At 45.8% G+C, this 16587-nt stretch overlaps 1 protein-coding gene across 3 annotated transcripts in view; it reads left to right on the top strand.

Annotated features, from left to right (window-relative positions):
* The window catches only part of LOC143858754 (protein DETOXIFICATION 23-like), a 45441-nt gene that overhangs the window by 15798 nt on the left and 13056 nt on the right, over positions 1-16587 (top strand). The window contains exons 1-2 of one of the 3 annotated variants that reach the window (XM_077369463.1): positions 2198-2695; positions 11958-12499. In XM_077369463.1, coding sequence (XP_077225578.1) covers positions 2432-2695; positions 11958-12499 — 806 coding nt within the window. In that variant the 5' untranslated portion in view covers positions 2198-2431. Of the gene's footprint in view, positions 1-2197; positions 2696-3655; positions 3869-11957; positions 12500-16587 lie in introns of those variants that run through there. The other 2 variants (XM_077369464.1, XM_077369465.1) reach the window with 2 other exon arrangements.

Raw genomic sequence — 16587 nt, 5'->3', positions numbered from 1 at the left:
TCTATGCATATTAGTAGTAGTACAAGTTCAGTCCTTCACTTTGTTGTTAGCACTGTATGTATTAGTAGGGGTGCAAGTTCAGTCCCTCTCTTCAATGATAGCACTATATGTTTTAGTTGTGGTAAAAGTTCAGTTCATTCATTTGTGGTGCAGCCTATGCTCTGTATGTTTTAAAGATCAGCTTATCTCTTTATAGTTCAAATCCATGTTCTGTTTTATGTGTTGGAAGATTCTTCCTAGAAAAAAAGGGCATGTAGACATGAAAACCAACTGGGTCATAAGGGTATCATTTATTGGAATAGAGGGGATTGACCTTTTCATTACTCCATTTCAATAAAGACATTCCTGATCCCATTTAACCGCTTTCTGCTTCAAGTCCTATTTGGACTGCATCTTAGCCATCTTTATAAAATTCTGATCTTGGGCGAAATTATGTTGCATCTCACCGATCAATTCCACTGCAATCTTTACCATTCTTATCAAATTCAGTAAGGATTCATTCTCCTCTGTGAATCTTTGATCGTATATCCTTATTTCCAATGAAAAATCACGCCAGTTTTGAGCAATTCTGTAGAATCTGATCATTGATTTGCCTCCACCATTGTCAAATTATTACTTTACCTTTGATCATTACTAGCCGTTCACCTTAATTACCACATTCTTTACCACATTAAACTCCTATTTTCTCAGAACCCAGCCAAAGTTTTCATCCAGATCTCGCCATCAACAGATCCTAATAACTCTCACTTCCCCTCCAGGTGATAGATATAAAACTCCAAAATCATTTTTGTGATTTGATTAGTTTGCTTATGGTCCTCTCTAGCATACTTACTTGAAGACTAGATTGTAGTCTTAGGGGCATAAGGTGTTCATAGCATCTTCAAATGAGGATGACTCCAATGTAGGTACAAGCTCTTGGTTCCTTTGATTCTTGATCCACAAGTCATGTGTTGTTAAGAGTTGTGTAATGGCGATTATGGCATGGAATTCCTGTATACAACACAACACCTCAAAGCAACACATCAGTCCATAAATGCTAATCAATTTGGTTTGCTGGCATCAAAACAAGAAGGTAAGCTGAATGATTAACCCATGGGAACCCTTGGGCTTACAACTCTACTACCAGTGGATCAATGGTCTTCTCAAATGGCATCGCCATCCTCTAAAATTCTGAAAGATAATTTCCCTGCCTTGGCTGGATTTGCTCTTATGACAGGTAACTACCCCCAAAAGAGTCCTCATCATCTGACCTAGGGTAGGAGACCCTGGACGTTCCTGTTGGGGCTCCTGGCTAGCTCCCTCCGCAACAGGAGGAACGTCTGGCACCGTATCACCACCCCTTATATGATGGGGCTCCTCACTGAACGACTCTCTCTGGGGTGGGGGTTGTATGGTCCTAGGGTTAGAAAAAAGATCTGTCACACGCCCGTATCTTCCTCGAGACATTTCCACTTATGATCATCAATATCAATAAAACTGGTAAGATTTTGCAAGGCAAGGTAAATCCAAAAATCATGATGTTATTTCACAGAACGAAACTGCACTATGTCCTTGGAGTTCATAACTCTTTGTTCATTTATACCAACATAGGTCAGTCACATATCGAACCAGGGGTCCCAGTGCATGTGAGTTCGTCATGCAGTTCCTTTACGACACAACTAAATCATGCACTTCCGCGGCGTACAAGAGTCCATCTTTTCAATCGTAGGTGATTGTAAGGAAACCTTTACTTTTGGATTGGTGTGTGGTAGATTAGATAGTTTGGATATATTGTGCAACTAAGTTAGATTTAGAAGTTAGGATTTCCATCCTTATCTCTTTCCTTCTTATGATGACGTTATTCTCTTTCTATTTTAACCCCTTCTCCCTTCTAAGTGTTCTATTTAAACACTCATTAAGACTAATTGCAATCAATCTAAGAAACTCAAGATTAATAGTGATTCTAGTTTTCTAGAAAAGGCATCTTATTAGAATCAGGCAACCCCAGCCCGATTTTCTACAGGGGGCATCTATTCAGCAGATTTTGTCTTATTCATTTGATTCATGTGAGGTGGCTATTTTCACATGCAACAGCCAGCTGCAAAAAGCCTTTATGCGGTGGTCCCTAGCAAATCCCATGTTATGAATAGGGATGATTGACCTGGTTTTTGATTATAGCATTCTTCCCACTGCATTAATGAGATACTTTAGGGCATACGAAAACCATGTGCCAGAAATAAAGTGGTTGTCATATCACTAATTTTAATAATACCTTAGATCCAGGAGATAGTGGGAAGAGGGGTGGTTTTTTACACGTTCATAAGCCCCTCAGACTCAACGTCAAACCTTTCGACGGGTTACTGAATTCCTACATATAGAGAGGCATGATTTCCTAAAAAGGAATTGCAATTTTCTGTTTGGTTTTTCATGTGTTAGGTACGTCAAGGTGTTTATGAGATTAAAAAAAATGGAAACTGGATCGATGGAGGATATGCTTCTGGGTTCAAGGGAGGAGGAGGGAGGGGACTTGAAGAGAAGGTTTTTTACAGAGTCGGGGAAGCTATGGAGGGTTGCAGCACCTTCAATACTGATAAGAATTTCATCTTTTGGGATGTTGGTGTTGACTCAAGCGTTTCTAGGCCACATTAGTGGACTGGAGCTCGCTGCTTATGCCCTCGTTCAAACCGTTCTCTTGCGATTTGCAAACGGAATTCTGGTACGGTTTAGTTAATTTAACAATTGTGTCACTCGGTAATCTGATTTAAGTGAGTGAACCGTTTGAATTGGCTGGTTGAATGCAAGCGGGGCAGTTCACTCACTTACATACTAATTTCCATATGTTGATCCTAAGTTCCTAACCCTCCGATGGGACTGAATATTAGAGGGTTGATCTTGACCCTCTATAGATCGGAGGGTTAGGATCAACATATGGAAATATTTTTTGGGGCACAACCTATTTAGGCTGTGGCCCATCTAATTGACGGTTTGGATCATCCTATGGTGGGGGGCATACCGCACTTTCTAATATAGTGAGAAGTGCGATTATCAAAATACGGTAGTGGTGATATCATTTACCAAACTTTAACACTTCCAAATTAGCAAGTTAAGTTATTAACTGAAAATAAAGTTATTAACTAATAAAAAATTAATTTCAGACTGTTGATTTCGTGAATTTCTTTTGACTGATGTTGATGATTTTCTTTATGAAAATTAATAGGTTGTTCCATTTTTCTTTTATTTTTTTCAAAAAAAAAAATATTTTAGCCTTTTGTCAACATTTTCTTAAAATATTTTATTTTTAATAATTTAATACTTAATTTATGATGAATGCACAGAAGGGCGCCCTTTCAGAAATCGTATGAAAGGGTGCCGGCGTTGGTTGAAAGTCACAATGTGCAACAAATGCTCTCTGACATTTACCTATTATTATAAATGCACTCTGTGACGTTTGAACCAATGGGGCCGCTATTTAATCCAATTTTTGTAAGGGTGCCCCTCACCTCTTAATTTATTAATGGCACTGTGGTTTTTGTTTGACATGATGACGTGGAGTATATTAAAACAATAAAACGGGGAGGTGTGTGTCGGGTGGTTGGGGAGGGCGTGGGGGCGGCGTGGGGTACCTCTGCGACCGGGATTGATTAAAAGATTTTAGTAAGAAAGAACAATAAAAGATGAAAATATAAACTAAGATCAAGGAGAAAGATAATAAAAAATCTCCACCCTCGCCTAGTTAACTCTAGTATGGAAAGCTGATCTGCCTCATCATTAGCCTAGCGTTGGTCGTGCTAAAAGAGGATCGAATTCCCCTCCACACGGTCACGAATCTCATCAATCGACTCCACGAATTACCATGGGTGAAGATGGCGGGTAAAAATCAGCATTCACGGTACCGACCCTCAAACCCCTTCTCCACCATTCAACTGGATCAATACAACCCCCGTAGCAACACTCCGTAGCGAACATTGATCGGACCTCCTTGATACTTCTCCCTTGACCGGTACCGAGCTACCAGGGAAATCGAACACAATCACGGGGATCTCGCCCCCAAGCGACTAATCCGAATAGCCGTTATACGTAAGGCGTGGCTTTTGAATTCAAAACATCCCGCCTAAATCACCATCCACGATCTCCGCCCGGAATCGCAGGAAATCGTATCTCCCTGATTTTATTCTCCATCCGTTGCGCCCCACGTGGGCTAAATTAAAGGCCTAATTGATATCTTCAAGATCGCGAATCTCCTCCCCTATAAAAAGGGGTCTATACACTCAACCAGAGGGCATTCAATTCTCCCTCTCCTCCTTTGGTCTGGTAACTTGATTGAACCCTCTCCCATTCCCCGTCCGTTGTCTATGATTGCCCATCTCTGACTTGAGTGTCGAAGTGGCCGTCCGGAGCCACAACTTCGGGCCCACTGACGCTTTTTCTGTGAGCGCAGGATTTCAGGTTCTGCGAAGCTAGTTAGTGCAGTCAGATTTTTGTCGTTATTAGATTGGCGCCATTCGTGGGGCACGACTATGCCAAAGTCGATAGCTACCTCCCAACCTAGTGGTAGAATGGTTACGAGAAGCCAAGCAAGTCAACGAGACCGCGAACCACTGGAGGAGACGGGAGAGATGGTTACTTCCGGCGACTCTCCGGTAACAATGACCGTCTTCAACCAACTCACACAGCAACTTGGAAGCATCGCGGCCGCCCTGTAACTAGTAGTCCAAAGGATCTCTCCCCAACCAGCAGTGCCACCTCAGCCTATAAACCCCACCGGGCGAAGAAATTCATCCTGTCGAGATTTCAGAGGCGCAAGGATCCTCAGAAGGACGAAATCCTCGAAGTCAAAGACCCCGCCAACGTTAGCAATGGTCTACCTCAGTCACCAGCCTGCCACCCGACTATCGCCGTGATAATCGCCATCGAAGAGGTGACAACGCGATGATGGAACCAGCGAATCTAGCCCATCGGGACGATGATCGGATACGAGAAACAATCAAGCAAAAGAAAACCCCACTGTCATGGCCGATCTCCAACGCCAGATAAGATAACTCCAACAACAAATGAAGGCGCCCTGCGACCCGGAGCTCCTAGCAGAATGGGATAGCGAAATCACTTATCTATTCGTTCCAAGAATCTCTAATGCCATCGTTGTTATGAATTCTGACATGCCTCGGTTAGACATCTATGACGGGTCATCTGACCCTCTTGAGTTTCTCCGAACTTACCGCCGTGCGATGGTAATCAGGAATGCCTCAGACACCACGATGTGCAAAGCCTTTTCCGCCTACCTAAAGAAAGATGCTAGCAACTGGTACAGTCGGTTAAGGCCCAACTCCATCGAGTCATTCCACGAACTAGGAAAGGAGTTTGTCGCTTATTTCGTTAACAATCGGCCCCGAAAGAAGCCAGCCGATGCTCTTCTGACTTTACGGCAAGGAAAGGACGAAACATTACGGAAGTTCATCAGTCGGTTCCGAGTGGAACTCCACCAAATTAATGAACCGAACTTCGATATGGTTCGTGCCGCACTCCTCCATGCTGTCCTAGATAGAGACTTGAAAGTCGCCTTGAATGTGAATCCTCCTCGTGACCTCCAAGAACTCATGGCCACTGCGGATAGATACATCAATAATGAGGAATCATTTGCCATGGAAAGGGAGTTGGAGAACACCCAAGGAAACGAAAAGCGGAAAGACGACTCTAGGGCGCTACTGAGTCATAAGCAGGCAAGGCACAACGATTGACAGAATCGTCGCTCCCCACATCCCCAGTTTGATAGGGTCAACCACACTCCATTGAACAACACCATCTCAAATATCCTGCACGAAATCCGCGATAGATAACCCATACACTGGCCCGAAAGAATGAGAAACTCGGGAAAAGGTAAAAACTCCAGCAAATATTGTCCTTTTCACCAAGATCATGGGCACACCACCGACAATTGTTATCATCTGAAGAATGAAATCGAAAGGCTCGCGGGACTTGGCCGGATTGATCGTTACCTTCAAAATCTCCCAAGGAGCCAGCAACGACCCAGATCCTAAATACACCGGCCGGACGAACATCGTCGCTCTCCAAACCACCGGGCGGAAAGCAGTAGGCAAAGAGCTTCGGATCAGGAGAAAGCACCTAAGATCACTAGAAATATTGACACCATCTATGGAGGTTCGGCGTCTGGAGGACCTACCGAGGAAGGACGCACCCTTTATGCGGGACAAATCAACTCCATAGAAAACCCCCCCAAGAAGTCAAGGATTGACCCAAGTACCAGTGTACCCATCACCTTTACCGAGGCAGATTATGGAACGATAGATCGGCAGCATGATGACGCTGTGGTAGTCCGACTAACCATCGCCAACTTTAACGTGGGGCGAATCTTGATAGACATTGGAAGCTCGGTCAATGTCCTCCATCAGGACGCCTTCATCGAAATGGACATCAGTAGTGATAGGCTGGAGCCTATTGACTGGTCCATCTTTGGATTCTCCGGAGGAGAAATCAAGGTATGAGGGAAAATCAAACTGCCCGTAACATTTGGAGCTCACCCGACCCAGCGCACCATCATGCAAACCTTCATAATAGTTCGCGTCCCTTGCACTTATAATGGGATCATCGGAAGGCCAACGCTGAATGAACTGGGGGCAGTGGTTTCCACTGCCCATTTGAAAATAAAGTTTCCCACAAAACCTGGTGTCAGAAAAGTTATCCGTGACCAGGAGAAAGCCCACAAGTGCTACGTCGCCGTGCTGAAAAAGAAAAAGGCCGCCAAAGAAACTTTCTCCGTTGGTGGTTCCGACCCTCTGGTTGTGGTAAAGCAGGGAGAACTGGTTGAGGAACTCACGGAAATTCCTCTGTTCCCCTGCTCCGACGAACAAACCGTCCAAATAGGTTCTCTCCTGTCAGGTAAGCTTAAAACTGACCTCGTCAATTTCTTAAAGACTAACTCGGATATCTTCGCCTGGTCTGCCTCCGATATGCAGGGAATTCCCTCCGATGTAGCAGTCCACAAGCTGAACGTGGACCCAAACTCCAAGCCGGTCAAACAAAAGAAACGCAATTTCGCTGCCGAACGACAAAAGCACATCAAGGAAGGAGTAGATAAACTCCTCGATGCCAAATTTGTCAGAGAAATTTGCTACCCGGAGTGGCTTGCCAACGTTGTGATGGTCAGGAAATCCAACAGCAAGTGGCGAATTTGCATAGATTTCACGGATCTCAACAAAGCATGTCCCAAAGATTGTTACCCGTTACTGAGGATCGATCACCTCATTGATGCCACCGCCGGGCATGAGATGCTAAGCTTCATGGATGCTTTCTCCAGGTACAACCAGATTCAGATGTACAGTCCCGAGATTCTAAAAACTTCCTTCGTCACCGACCAAGGGTTGTTTTGTTAGGAAGTCATGCCTTTCGGCCTAAACAACGCTGGCGCCACGTACCAACGTCTCGTCAATAAGATTTTTGCCGAATAAATTGGGAAGAACATGGAAGTATATGTCTACGACATGCTCGTTAAAATCCTCAAAGCACAGAACCACATCGCCGACCTTGAAGAGGCCTTCGCCGTACTCCGACGGAACCGAATGAAGTTGAACCCCGCCAAGTGTACTTTTGGGGTTACCTCCGCAAAATTCCTAGGCTTCATGGTTAGCCAACGAGGAATTGAGGCCAATCGCGAGAAAATAAAAGCACTGTTAGGAATGACAGCGCTGAAGGAAGTCAGAGATGTCCAAAGACTCACCGGCAGAACCGCGGCCCTCAACAGGTTTATGTCTAAATCTGCTAAAAGGTGACTGCCCTTCTTTAAAACTCTCTGAAGTGTGAAAGACTTTCGATGGACAGAGGAATGTCAGACGGCCTTCGACCAGCAGTTGGGCCCGTCGCGGTAAGTTCTGTACTCGTTCGGCAGGAAGAAAAAATGGAGCAACCTATTTACTATGTCAGTAGAGTGCTTCATGACGCCGAAACCTGATACTAGGAGATTGAAAAATTCGCCTTTGCTGTCGTCATGTCGGCAAGAAAGCTCCGCCCGTATTTTCAGGCTTATCCTATTACCGTACTCGCCGACCAGCCTCTCCGAAGGATATTGCAGAAGACCGAAACTTCAGGACACCTGATTAATTGGGCCATTGAATTGGCGAATTCGACATCAAGATAAAGCCCCGTCCAGCAATCAAATCCCAAGTGCTGGCAGATTTTATTGTGGAACGTACGGTACTGACAGAGGAATCCGAAGAACCAAGTCTCACGGCCGAAGAACCGACTCTAGACCAGCAGAGCCAAGATCCACTGTGGAGTTGTATGTGGATGGCTCCTCCAACGCTGGGGGCAGTGGTGCCGGCTTGGTCATAACAGGGACGGACAATTTTATTGCTGAGTACGCCCTGCGACTAGATTTCAAAGCATCCAATAATGAGGCGGAATACGAAGCTTTGATCGCTGGAATAGCTCTCGCCGCCGAATTACGAGTCAATCGGATCAGAGTCCATAGTGATTCACAATTGGTGGTCAGCCAAGTAAATGGCTTCAGCGAAGCTAAAGAAGAGTGGATGATCAAATACCTAGAAAAGGTGAGAAAGGAAATCTCCACCTTTGAAGAATTCTAGATAGTACACGTTCCCCGGACCTTAAATACCCGCGCTGACGCTCTCTCCAAGATGGCCTCGTCCGGAATGTTTGAACTAGGAAACATCTATACCGAGATCCTCCCTCAACCTAGCATTGAGAGAGAAGAAATCCTACAACTCAACGAGGAACCTAGTTGGATGGATCCTATAGTACGATACTTAAAAGACGGTGTCGTACCCTCGGATAGAAAGGAAGCTCGACGCCTGGTTGCCAAGGCCGATTACATCTTCGATGGACAGGAGCTGTACAAGCGGTCCTTTTCATGGCCTTTATTGAAATGCGTCCCACCCTCCACTGCAGAACTCGCCACGAGAGAAGTCCGCGAAGGAATCTGTGGCAATCACTCGGGAGGAAAGGTGTTAGCTCACAAGATCCTTCGCCGAGGTTTTTTCTGGCCAACCCTTCACCAAGACACATCTGATTTCGTCAGAAAATGCGAGCAATGCCAGAAGTTCGCTACCGTACCTCGTCTCCCTGTAATTCCCTACAAACCCATCTCAAATCCAGTCCCATTTGCTATGTGAGGAATGGATTTGTTAGGGCCTTTTCCAAACTCGACCAAGGGGCACCAAATGATGTATGTCGCCATTGACTACTTCCCTAAAAGGGTTGAAGCCAAGGCAGTGAAGAAAATTACTTCCAAAGAAACAGAAAACTTCTTCTATCATGATATCATTTGTAGGTTCGGTATTCCACGGGTCCTTGTAACTGACAACGGAACCCAATTTACGAGCAGGCGGTTCAAAGACTTTTGCGAAAAACTCGGTATCGAACAACGGTTCACCTAAGTCGGCCATCTGCAAGCTAACGGAGAAGTGGAAGTAACCAATCGAACTCTCTTACAGGGATTGAAGAAACGCGCAGAAAATAACCGGGGCTTATGGGCAGAAGAATTACCGAATCTCCTCTGGGCCTATCGAACCGCGACAGGAGAGTCTCCATTCAGCCTCGCCTTCGGGGTAGATGCGGTCATACTCGTTGAGATTGGAGCCCACTCTCCAAAGCTTGAGGCTTACAACTAGAGGGCTAATCCCAACCACCTAAGGGGTAGCCTCGACCTCGTCGAAGAAACTAGAGGAAAAGCCCGAGTCAGGATGGCCGTGTATCAGCACAGAGTCACCTGATACTACAACTCTAGGATGAAGGAAAGAGCGATAAGGACGGGCGACTTGGTGCTACGACAATCCGAAGTCTCCGACTCTCGTAGCTCAGGAAAATTGGCTCCCACCTGGGAGGGACCCTACCCCGTATCCCGTACTTTCCAGCCAGGATCGTATCAATTGGAAGACTTAGAGGGCAACCCCATTCCCCGCACTTGGCACATTTCGAATCTGAAAGAGTTTTACCAGTAATGTAGTTCGTTTCAATTTTCTTATTTCCAATAAATATGTGTTTGTTCTTTGTCTTTGTGATATTGTAGAAATGTGATCATTCTCCCCAAGTAATGAAATCTCCTTTTCGATTATCCATCCACAAAAGCAATTACTCCCCAGCATTAATAAATCTCCAAATCAAACAAGCTACGAACGAAGGATAAAAGATACGACCCATAAACCGGTGCCCCCAAAGAGGCTAGGTAGAGAGTCTGTTTACTTAAAAGATACGACCCATAAACCGGTGCCCGAAAAGGCCCGGTAGAGAGTTTATCTATTTGAAAGATACGACCCATAAACCGGTGCCCAAAGAGGCTCGGTAGAGAGTCTGTTTACTTAAAAGATACGACCTATAAACCGGTGCCCGAAGAGGCCAGGTATAGAGTCCATCTATTTGAAAGATACGACCCATAAACCGATGCCCAAAGAGGCTCGGTAGAGAGTCTATCTACTTAAAAGATACGACCCATAAACCGGTGCCCGAAGAGGCCCGGTAGAGAGTCTATCTACTTAAAAGATGCGACCCATAAACCGGTGCCCGAAGAGAATCCGGCCTGACAATTTCGGATATTACTGATTGTCTTCTTTGTGCACGTCATGTATCCATTGCTTTTTAAGGGCATCACTTTCCCACCGACTTATAACCAAAAACTATATATTACATACAAATTCTCGTACTTTTAAGGTAGCAATCGTGGTGGCTGGTCTTGGCCTTTTATGGATGTTACGAACCCGAATTGGTTCACAACTTGATTGTTCTTCTTAGAGGGAAGATCAGCCTCTTGACCCACTTCGAGGGACGGTTCAGTCCTGCTTGTGCAGAAAACAAACTTTTTGGGATAAAATTATTCATTCATTTAAGGCTCTATGCATATGTTACTGATAGAAAATCCGTAATCTTGATAACTCTCGTCTCCAAGACTCCTACCTGTACTAAACAACTAGAAAGAAAAGGGCAGTGATAAATCGACTCCCCTAATGGATAAATCGACTCCCCATGTGTCTATCTCTCTCCTCTTTCTCTCTCTAACCTAGAGGAGAGAGAAAGACACATGGGGAGTCGATTTATCACTCCCCAAAGAAAAATCTAAAATAACAAATATCTAAACTAATTTATTTCACCATAAGCGGGACCCATCTAGTCACATAAAATTCCATCAACCTTGAAATCAACCTTGCCCTCAAGGTTGGATTATTAGAGAAACTAATTTATTCCACCGGGGTCCCAAATCTTATTGGATATAATCTTGTTGAAAAACATAGTTGATATTAGCCTTTCAAGTTCTTCAAAAATAGGAGTTGCAATCATTCGAACCCCGCCTTCAAAATCTCTTATATTCCAAGTTGGAAAGAAATACGATTTTTCATGGAGTAGCATCGAAATGGCAGAATGATCGAATAGTTGAATAAAATCAATATACTCTTCGATAATGTGTTCATCTAATCCATCCTTTTCACCATCAATTCTTGCACTTTTCTCTAACCGAACATTAACATTGTCAAGATTATCGATATGTTGATTTTGTTCAAGCCTTCCACAATACATCGATACCCTCCCATCAATTCCAAAACAAGTGCATTGATCTTTCAAAAATCATCATGTACAAAATCCAAAATCTCCCAAGATGCAGCCAGGACACAGGATTGATTGATTTGATACCAATTGTTATGAACCCGAATTGGTTCGCAACATGATTGGTCTTCTTATAGGGAAGATCGGTCTCTTGACCCACTTCGAGGGAACAATTGGTTCCTCCTTATGCAAAAACACAATTTCGGGGTTAAAATTCTTCATTCATTTAAGGCTACGTACATGTTATTTATAGAAAATCCCTAATATAGATAACCCTTATCTCTAAGACTCCTACCTATACTAAACAACTAGAGAGCAAAATCTAAGAATAACAAATATCTAAACTAATTTATTTCACCTTAAGCGGGACCCATCTAGTCACGTAACAATCTACACATTTATTTTCTTTGCAGTTGGGAATGGCGAGTGCGCTTCAGACTTTGTGTGGCCAGGCATATGGAGCACGACAATACCACATGCTGGGAATCTATATGCAGAGGTCGTGGATTTTTTTGCTTGCTGTCGCGACCCTTATGCTACCTCTCTACATCTTTGCAACCCCAATTCTTTTTATTCTTGGCGAGGACACAAAAATAGCAGAAGCCGCTAATGCTATCTCCCTATGGTTGATCCCCATTATATTCTACTTTGCGTTTTACTTCACTTTGCAAATGTTTCTGCAAGCCCAACAAAAGAACATGATCATTGCATGGCTAGCGAGTACCTCGTTTGCGCTCCAGCTACTCCTTTCGTGGGTGGCTGTTTACAGGTTAAACTTGGGAATTTCTGGTGCCATGGGTTCGATGGTTTTTGCAAATTGGCTCACACTCATAGGAGAATTCGTGTATGTTTTCGGAGGATGGTGCCCCGAAACATGGAGAGGATTCTCTAAGAGTGCATTTTATGATCTCTGGCCAGTGGCAAAGCTCTCTGTATCTTCTGGTGTCATGATATGGTAAACTTTGACTCCTGATTTTCCCTTTTATGTTCACTAGATTTTTAACTATAATGGAAAATAAATGAGCTTATCTCCAATTTAAAATGGCTACTATCATGGTGCTAAATATTGAGCCTCAATATGAATGAGCTACATAAAGAAAACACACCCATAAGGTGATTCTAATGAAACCGATTAGATGGACGGAGAAGATGAGATTAGAAGAAACATGTTCTCTTGATACCAAACACACAAAGAATGAAAGCCAAGTTGTTGTACTAGTCAAAAGACTTCGAATTTCACTAAAATGGCTTGTAGTAGAAGATACAAGGCCCAAAATATAGGCTACATGTCAAATAAGAGATTAACACTACTTAAGCATACTTAGCTTTCCTAAGAAATCACACACACTATCAAATGTAAAACATGAGGGATGCTAAACTCACATGAGCCCTTGTAGAAAAGGTGGACAAGGGCGGCATTATTGGATCCACATCATTGCATCTATCGTTTTTAGAGCCACAATAAATGCACTAACTGATGGGGTATAAAAAGCAACGACCAATTAGCTATCGACACGTGGCCCTTAAGGGGCCCACCGCGAATTCAGCACTGGCCAGGGGTAATCCGGTAATTACCTGAGAGTAGGTAAACCTAAACCCACATAAGGGCCGACACCTGTCCTGGGGTAGGTAATTCAATCACCCCAGGCCTCCCTTTATAAAAGGCCTCTCAAGGCTCAAAACAAGGGGTAATAACTTCTGAACCACCACTCTTAAATTTTTGGCTCTGCACTCCTGCTCATACTGACTTGAGTGTCGAAGGGCCCATCCGGAGCAACGACTCCGGGTTGGTCTCCTGACCTCGTGCGCTCTTGTGCAGGACTCAGTTCCTTCACTTCAGCTCCTCAGGTCCTCCAGCTCAGCTCTTACGTCACTGCCGTATCTGTTACCGAATTTAGGCCTAACAGATTGGCGCCATCCGTGGGACCACGAACTAAAAGCTGTTCAAATCCCGTTTATAAAATGGCAGGACGGAGGAGCGCCCGGGTACCGACTGCTCGGACAGCCCAAGCTGAAGTGCCTCGCAGGACTCAGAGCGAACGAGTGGCCTCACAGATAGTGGCTCCTTCAGCAATAGCGGAGTAGAGCACGGCTCATTCGGAACACCTCAACCCTGCTCCCACTCCGGAGCAAGTTCAAGCTCTCTTTCAACAAATGACCACTCTTGTTGGTCAATACCAGAATCTGATCCAAGTGCCTCCCCAGCATCACCCAGCAGCCTCAAGGCCTGCGCAGGAAAGGTCGGACGCCCACAGGAGGGAGCCCGCACCTCTCAGTAGAGATCGGACCCACCACTCTACGAGGAGAGTTCATCATTCTAGGACAGGCATGCCCACACGGAACCTCACCACCACCACAGGTCACGTTCTCGCTCAGTGTAGAGGCACCGAGCTCAGGAGGACCGTGCACCCTTAGAGAGGCCCAGACATCGTAAAAAAGGCTCGGAAAGTCACTCCGACTCCGCACCCAGTCCCTCTATGGAGAGAAACAGATCAGTGGACCGAGCAGACAGGAGGGCTGATCCAATGCTGCGGAGGATAGAAGAGATAGACCACCGTATGAAAGAGCTGGCAAAGGATCAAGGCCGGCCTGCTGCAAGGGCATTCTCAAGCAGACCGCCGTTTACAGGCGATGTTATGAACACGCCAGCACCCAGGGGGTTCAAAATGCCGACGGTTCCACAATATGACGGAACCACCGACCCTGTGGACCACCTAGAGATGTTCAGGACTATGATGCTCCTCCACGGCTCCTCTGACGGGTTCCTCTGCAGAGCATTCCTGACCACACTGACCAGTGCAGCCCGGGACTGGTACTCGAGGATCAAGCCGAACTCCATTAGCAACTTTGAGGACTTTGGGGACGACCTGGTCCGCCATTTTATGAGCAGACGGAGGCCAAGGAAAACGACAACATCCTTGATGGCCTTGCGGCAGGAGGATAATGAACCTCTGAAAACATTCGTCAGCCATTTCAACAGAGAGGCTCTCCAAGTTCCAAATTTGGATCCTTCAGCCGCCATGAACGCACTTCTCGCAGGGGCCAAATCCAATGATTTCTGCCGATCAGTGGCTCGCCAAAACCCGCGCTCACTGGCGGATCTGATGGCTGGAGCCGAGGAGTTCATAACCGTTGAGCAGACTCTGGCGGCCTTAGACTCAAACCGGAGGAGAACCTCTGAAGAAAAGAACCCTACCAAGCAGCATAGGGATGATAAGGCCCCTAGAAGAGAAAGGTCTCCCCAGAGGAGGGAGGAAAACTTTACCCCTATCAACACCTCCCGGAGACACATATTGGTCGCGATCAAAGGAGAAGAATTCGTAAGGTGGCCGACCAGGATGATCTCCAAGAGAAACAAGAGGGACAAGTCAAAGTATTGTAGGTTTCACAGGGACCACGGGCACGACACAGAAGAATGCTAGCAGCTCAAGGAAGAAATCGAGCTGCTGATCGGTCGGGGATACTTGAAAAAATATGTCAAAAATGACGGCCACAGAAGAGAATGCAGGGAGAAGAGTCTCCAGGGCCAGAGCCCCCGGCGGTCACAGCCGCCCCCTGCGCGGAATCAATCTCCCCCACCATGGAGTCCACGGCCGGAGATACACCGATCCCAGCCCAAGGGGGTCATCAACACAATTATGGGCGGACCGGCAGCCGGGGGCACATCATCTGCTGCTCGAAAAGCCTACGCACACCGAGTCAATGTCGTGCACACATGCAGCAAAAAGATGAAGACCGAGAAGGAAATCGCCTTTTCAGATGCGGATCTCGACAACTTGATACTACCTCACGACGACGCACTGGTCCCAAGCATGCTCGTCGCAAACTAGGAGTTGAAGAAAATCCTTGTCGACAATGGGAGTTCGGCTGACATCTTGTACTATCATGCTTTTAAGCAAATGATGATAGAAGACGACCGCTTAAGGCCGGCGAACTCCGATCTGTTCGGTTTCTCAGGAGAGATCGTGAAAGTAGAAGGACAGATTGAACTCCCAGTCCTCGTCGGGGAGCCGCCCTGTCAAGCCTTCGCGATGGTCAACTTCTTGGTAGTACGGGCCACCTTGGTCTACAACGCTATCTTAGGACGACCTGGCCAGAACCTCATCTGCGCCGTCTCCTCAGCATATCACCAGAAAATGAAGTTTATAACACCAAACGGCGTGGGTGAAGTCAGAGGAGATCAACCATAGTCCAGGGAGTGTTATGCTATGGCACTCAAAGGCAAGAATGCCTCAGAGTCGCTGTCGATGGAGCTTCTTGATCTGAGAGATGAAGCCCAGGTGAATCAGCCCGCCGAAGACCTCATCTCCATCCCTCTGTGCGAAGGCGATAGTGAGAAGGTCATTCAAATCGGCTCCTCTCTAGGCAGTAGCACCCGGCAGAGCCTTACCCAGTTTGTTCAAGACAATGTAGACGTCTTTGCATGGGCTCCCGCAGACATGCCCGGCATAGACCCGAAGGTCAGCACGCACAGACTCGGTGTTGATCCAACCTGCAGGCCGGTGAAACAAAAAAGAAGACATTTTGCCCTGGAAAGAAGGCAGACGATCAAGGAAGAAGTGGAGAGGCTCTTGAGAGCTGACTTCATTCAAGAAATTCAATATCCGGACTAGCTGGCGAACATGGTCTTGGTAAAGAAAGCCAATGGGAAGTGGAGGACCTGTGTTGATTTTACCGACCTGAACAAAGCTTGTCCCAAGGACAGCTACCCGCTCCCAAAAATCAACCAGCTTATAGATGCCATCGCAGGTCATGAACTGCTGAGCTTCATGGACGCCTTCTCCAGGTACAACCAGATCAGAATGTATGAATCAGATATACCAAAGACTTCCTTCATAATAGACCAGGGGACGTATTGCTACCGCGTCATGCTTTTCGGCCTGAAGAATGCCGGGGCAACATATCAGAGACTCGTAAACAAGCTCTTCGAAAAGCAAATCGGCCACAACATGGAGGTCTATGTAGATGACATGTTGGTCAAAATCCGAAGCGCACAAGATCATGTCTCTGACCTGCAAGAGACGTTCTAGGTCCTAAGGGAAC

This window comes from Tasmannia lanceolata, unplaced genomic scaffold, assembly GCF_043159265.1.
Source record: "Tasmannia lanceolata isolate RefF3 unplaced genomic scaffold, GAP_Taslan_0.1 ptg000026l, whole genome shotgun sequence".
NCBI lineage: Eukaryota > Viridiplantae > Streptophyta > Magnoliopsida > Canellales > Winteraceae > Tasmannia > Tasmannia lanceolata.
Note: the sequence above shows the minus strand (reverse complement) of the source record. Positions and strands in the feature narration are given on the sequence as shown.